Source organism: Pygoscelis adeliae, unplaced genomic scaffold (genome assembly GCF_000699105.1).
Source record: "Pygoscelis adeliae isolate BGI_AS28 unplaced genomic scaffold, ASM69910v1 Scaffold343, whole genome shotgun sequence".
NCBI lineage: Eukaryota > Metazoa > Chordata > Aves > Sphenisciformes > Spheniscidae > Pygoscelis > Pygoscelis adeliae.
This window is the reverse complement of record NW_008824402.1, coordinates 122403-127176: the sequence shown is the minus strand read 5'-3', so window position 1 is coordinate 127176 and position 4774 is coordinate 122403. Positions and strand designations below refer to the sequence as shown.

Sequence of the window (4774 nt, the reverse complement as noted above, 5' to 3'; positions counted from 1 at the left end):
GTCTGATCTCTCCAGGTAGCTGCTGTGGTTTAATGCTTAACCCTTTCCACCGGCGGGAGGGAGGGGGTGAGGGTGGGCTGCTGGCATGGCGAGCCTCAGCCGAGGGGTGTTGGGGAGGATGGGCAGAGGGGACAGCTGGCGCGAGGGGTGTTGCTTGCAGAGGTAGTGCCAGCCCCGGCGAGTGCTTGGCACTGCTGGAGTTTCTCATGGGTGGGCAAGATCAGAGGCAGATTTGTTTCTGCTGCCTGGGGAAGCTGAGCACTGCGTAGGAAAATGGCTCTGGAAATGCATCCTTGCCCCATGTTGAATATATTTTTGGTCTGGTTTGCCTTTCTTTGGGGTAGGGTCTGGCTGGTGGGGCTGTGCCTCCAGACTTGCTCCAGAGCCGGCTGTGGGTTTTTTTCACTTGCGCCGTATCTGTACAGCCCCTGGGTGCATGTCCCGGCTCCACCATGCGGAGGTTGCAGCCTCTGCCCATCCGGTGCTGAGCAAGCCCTGATTCATCGGCAGTTGCTGAATGATCCCCACAGCCCCACGGCATTGGCTGCACTGCTCTGTCTTTCCTAAAAAGTGATTTTGTGTCTGATGGGAGCCGGGGCAGGTGAGGCTCCTGGGCATCATGGGGTGAGTCAGGGGCTCACACGAAGCCTGGGTGATGTGGGGATCGCTCCTGACCTCCCACAGACCCTGGGGCAAGCACTGCCAACCTCGGCTACGCAGACGGGGTGAAGATGACTCAAACACAGCCGCACTCTCCCACAAAAAGGAGAAGAAATCCTAGTTTGAGTGGATGTGATGGCTCCGAGACAATTGCAAACCCCAGTACTTTGGGTAAGACACTCACCATGGCCAGCCCAGAAATGGGAATGAAGAGAGACCCTGTTGCTCAGAGGCTGCCAGCTCACACCCTGCCTCCATCATGGCGGGGACGGATCCAGAGGGCATCCCGGCCCCATCCAGATCCACCTCCTCTGCGCCATGGACCTGCCTGAACGCAAGCCCAGCGGGGTCCTGCAGCCAGGTTGTTTCACAACCCAGGAAGGCAGTTTCTCCTCTCTCATTAGATGAGACAGCATTCACTGAAACAGCATAAATGTCAGATATCTCAGCACTAATGATTAACAGGGCAGGAGAGGACAAGGCAGGGGGAGACTCGCCAAACTTTTTTTATTCATCTCTTTGAGGTTAAAAAAGGTAAGATGGTGAAAAATAAATCCCTCTTTGAAAAGAGGAGGGGAAGACTGGCAAAGCAAATCCATAGCCTAATGGGTGAATTACTTAATTACAAATAATGAGAAACTGCATGTTGATAATGCCAGGTTACACACTGCCTCTGCAGGAGCCAAGCAAATTCAAGGCAGGAAAATCTCATTTTCATTTCGAAGGAGTCTGTGCATGCAAAAACAAAGAAGTAACTGGGTCTCACGTGGCTTTAAACTGGCTTTAGCACTCCACACTGTCACTGCTTGAGGGACAAGAGTGCTTAGCAGAAGCACCTGCGCGCGTACGTCCCCATACACGTGCTAACCTTGCAGGGTGGGAATGTGTGTGTGTGCAGTGATTGCTGCAGCACGTCTTGCCAGGAGATCACACCGTGCTGTGCAAATAAAGCCGTGCTGCCTTCCCAGTGCAGCTAAGCTGTGTGCAAATATTTACAGGGTCAGGCCCACGGAGGGGAGTACAGCCGCAAGGAGCTGAACGGGGAGGTGTCCCCTGGCGGGGTGAGAGCTGGCCAGGGCTGCTCATGGCTCCCTGGGGCAGGTCCCAGCCTTCTCCATCCCTGCCTCTGCCAATGCCAAGCATGGCATCAGGGACCACCCTGGAGCCCCCCAGCAGTGGGTCCGATTGCTGTTGAGGTGTGAAGGCTGCTGGGGGGAGCAGGGGGCGATGGGGATGGATGCAGCGGGAGGAAAGGGCAGCACACATTGCCTTGTCCGCAAACAAGTGCTGAGCTCTCAGCCAGGACCTGTCCCCTCTTTGCTCTCCGTTCTGCTCTGCTGACCCTTTCGCACTCCCTCGCCTCCCTTGACCAGGAAGAACAGAAGCCGCGAATATTTGCGGGGGGTAATGTGGTTTAATTTATGACCCAGCTTTCATTACACAGTAACTCGTAAACCGCGCTGCGAGTCACCGTGTCCGCAACGACATTAGCAATACCGCAGGCCTGGACCTGCTCTGACTTTCACGTTCTTAAAAGTCAAATTCAAAGTAAACCCTGAGTCTGGATGAAACTGGGGTGCCAGGTCCAGCGCTGGGACACTGCGATGGGATGGATCCTGTGCAGGGAGAGCTCTGTCCGGTCGGGCTGTTGGACGTGCGGGGAGCTCTGCTGGGACCCCTGCATGTGTTTGCAGCTGATTGATGACTAGTGCTGTAGGCAGATGAACATTGTTGTGAAAAGCTCAATCCAGCCAGTAAAAATATTTTCCAACGCAGTTCATGCACCGGCAGAGAGGGTGGGCAGGTTTTGCACAGAGAAGGGAAAGCTGGTGTTGTCCAAACGACTTTTTATTCAGGTTGGCATTTTATCCAAAACAAATATTTCCTTGGCTTGTGCAATATAAAATCTTTGAAGATGACTCTTTAAAGATGATTACGAACCTTGTATTTTTGGTACAATCTGTGATTACAAACAATTCCCAGGCCCAGCCACATGCAGGGAGTAAGAGGAGCTCCTGCCACCCCCGTTTCCAGGCAGAGCTTGTCAGCAGTACCTTCAGCCTCTGATGCTTTTGCATCTGAGGCTTTTTGCTCAATAAAAATTAAAATGCCGTTGCCACAACTTGCACTGGGGCTAAAATCTTCTGTCACTAGTGGACAGTTTATGTGGTTGAGATCTATGTGGTGACTCTAGGGTCCTGGTCTTGCTGAGTTACAGGTTAAATATCCTTGCCCGGGAAGGTTTGCGTAATGTAGGGATTCCTTTTAAATGAGTGCTCCCTCCAACAGAAGAAATTAGGAGTTGTAAAGTCAAGTGCTTGTGTTGGGAAATGCCTGCATCTGCTGGGTGGAGCGAGAGCACTTTGTGACACCTGGCTTGCGTTGGAGTCCCTCTCCTCCAGCCCCACGCAGCAGCTGGGGAAGGCAACCTCCGTCAGCCCCTCATCCCTTGCCCGAGGGCGTTTTGGTCTCCTTTCTTGTCTGGCATCAGGGCTGCAAGCTCCCCGTGCAGGGCACAGCCTCACCATGCTGTTATGTTTCATCCCAAACAGCCTGGCCAGGCAGAGGACCCTTGAGGATGAAGAAGAGCAGCAAAGAGAGCGCCGGAGAAGGCACCGGAGCCTGCTGTCCTCCACATCGATGGATGAAGAGCCTCCTAGCCCTGTGAAAGACACCAGTCCAGCTTCCAGCAGGTGCGTGAGGTCCTGCTAGCATCAGTCTTACTCATGATGCTGACAGCTTGCAGCTTGCTGCCTTGTTCTTCTTAACCCTGAGCCAAAGCTGCTGCAGTTGGTGTGAGTCTCTTCTGGATGAGAGTGGGCTGAGCTGTGGGAAGAGCAGGGGTCCAATGGGCTCTTGGGCAGAAGGATGGGCTTCACAGGAGGAGTAGAAGAAGAGGGGTATATCTCTGGTGGGTTCAGTCATGGGCCTCAGCATGTCCCATGGCACAGGGAGCCGGTGTGCCAGGGTGAGGGTTGGTGCCAAGGTTGAGCTCAGGTGGGTGCTGGCCATGCCCTATCTGCATCTTGAGCAAGTAAGAGCAGACAGACACTCATCTCTGCCGGGAAGGTGGGCTGAGCATGCAGCACCTGGCTGGCTGTCCTCCTGCTCCCGTGAACATTGCAGTGACATTGTATGATCTGTGCTGAAGTGGGGAGATGACCCAAGGGCTTTCCAGTGGTGCTCCCAAAGTCCCTTGCTGCAGGGAGCTGGGATTGGAGATGCCCTGAAATCACACTGCCCTTACACAACCTGACCCACTCTCTAAATTGGTCCTGGAAATGTCCAATATTTAGATGTTTTATGTCCACAGTGAGACTCATGCTCTATAGGTGTTTCTGCAGACGTGGTGGTGTTAGGATACCTGGGTTGCATATGGGTTGAATAGGGGTTGGACATGGCTAACATGAACAAGCTAGACAGGACATGTCCCCCTTCCCTGGTGCTAGCACAGGCCGGCCATGTGGTGATTGCAATTCAGGAGGAGGGCAAATACTATCCCATATCCTTTCCACGCCCTGGAGACTGTGTAGTTACAGTCTGTGTGGCCCTGGACAAATGTCCTATCTGCCGCTTCCCAAATCTGGTGCCTATGTTTGCCTGTGGGAAGGAGGGGAAAATGACTGTTTTGCAGAAGGTGTTGGGACTGTGGTTGAACCCTGCCATAGCAGATTGTCTTACGACCAACACTTTAAACCTAAAGATAGTGGTATTTTTTTCCTAATCCACCAAAGAGCCACAGACGCACGTCTCAGCAGCAGCAGACCCAGCACGCTGCTCTGAGCCCACAGCTCCTTGGCACAGGACTTGGTGGATGCTGATGTCCTGGGATGAGGCTGCAGAAATGCTTAATCTCTGCCACAAAAAGGAAAAAAAAAGACTTTTAATCCAAACTTGTCCTCTGAGGGCCTAGCTGGGATGACGGGGATGAGTGTGGCTGCAAGTCCTGGACTCCAGGGATGACTCCAGAGACACTGGTGGGATTTTTATGCCCCCCAGAGTCTTTCACCTGGGTTAACCTCACCTGCAGCATAAAAGCCAGCCCTCTGGCCCCGGGGTGCTGAGGTTTGCCCCCTGTTTTGTCTCTATCTCTAGACCTCAATCTCTGGTGACG

General features: G+C 53.4%; 1 protein-coding gene across 1 annotated transcript in view; it reads left to right on the top strand.

The window, feature by feature from the left end:
• Nucleotides 1–3186: 3186 nt before the first annotated feature.
• Nucleotides 3187–4774, top strand: part of LAD1 (ladinin 1) — a 6463-nt gene continuing 4875 nt past the window's right edge. Inside the window, exon 1 of the mRNA XM_009320373.1 lies at nucleotides 3187–3353. Within this exon, the coding sequence (XP_009318648.1) occupies nucleotides 3187–3353 (167 nt within the window). The remainder of the gene's footprint in view (nucleotides 3354–4774) is intronic.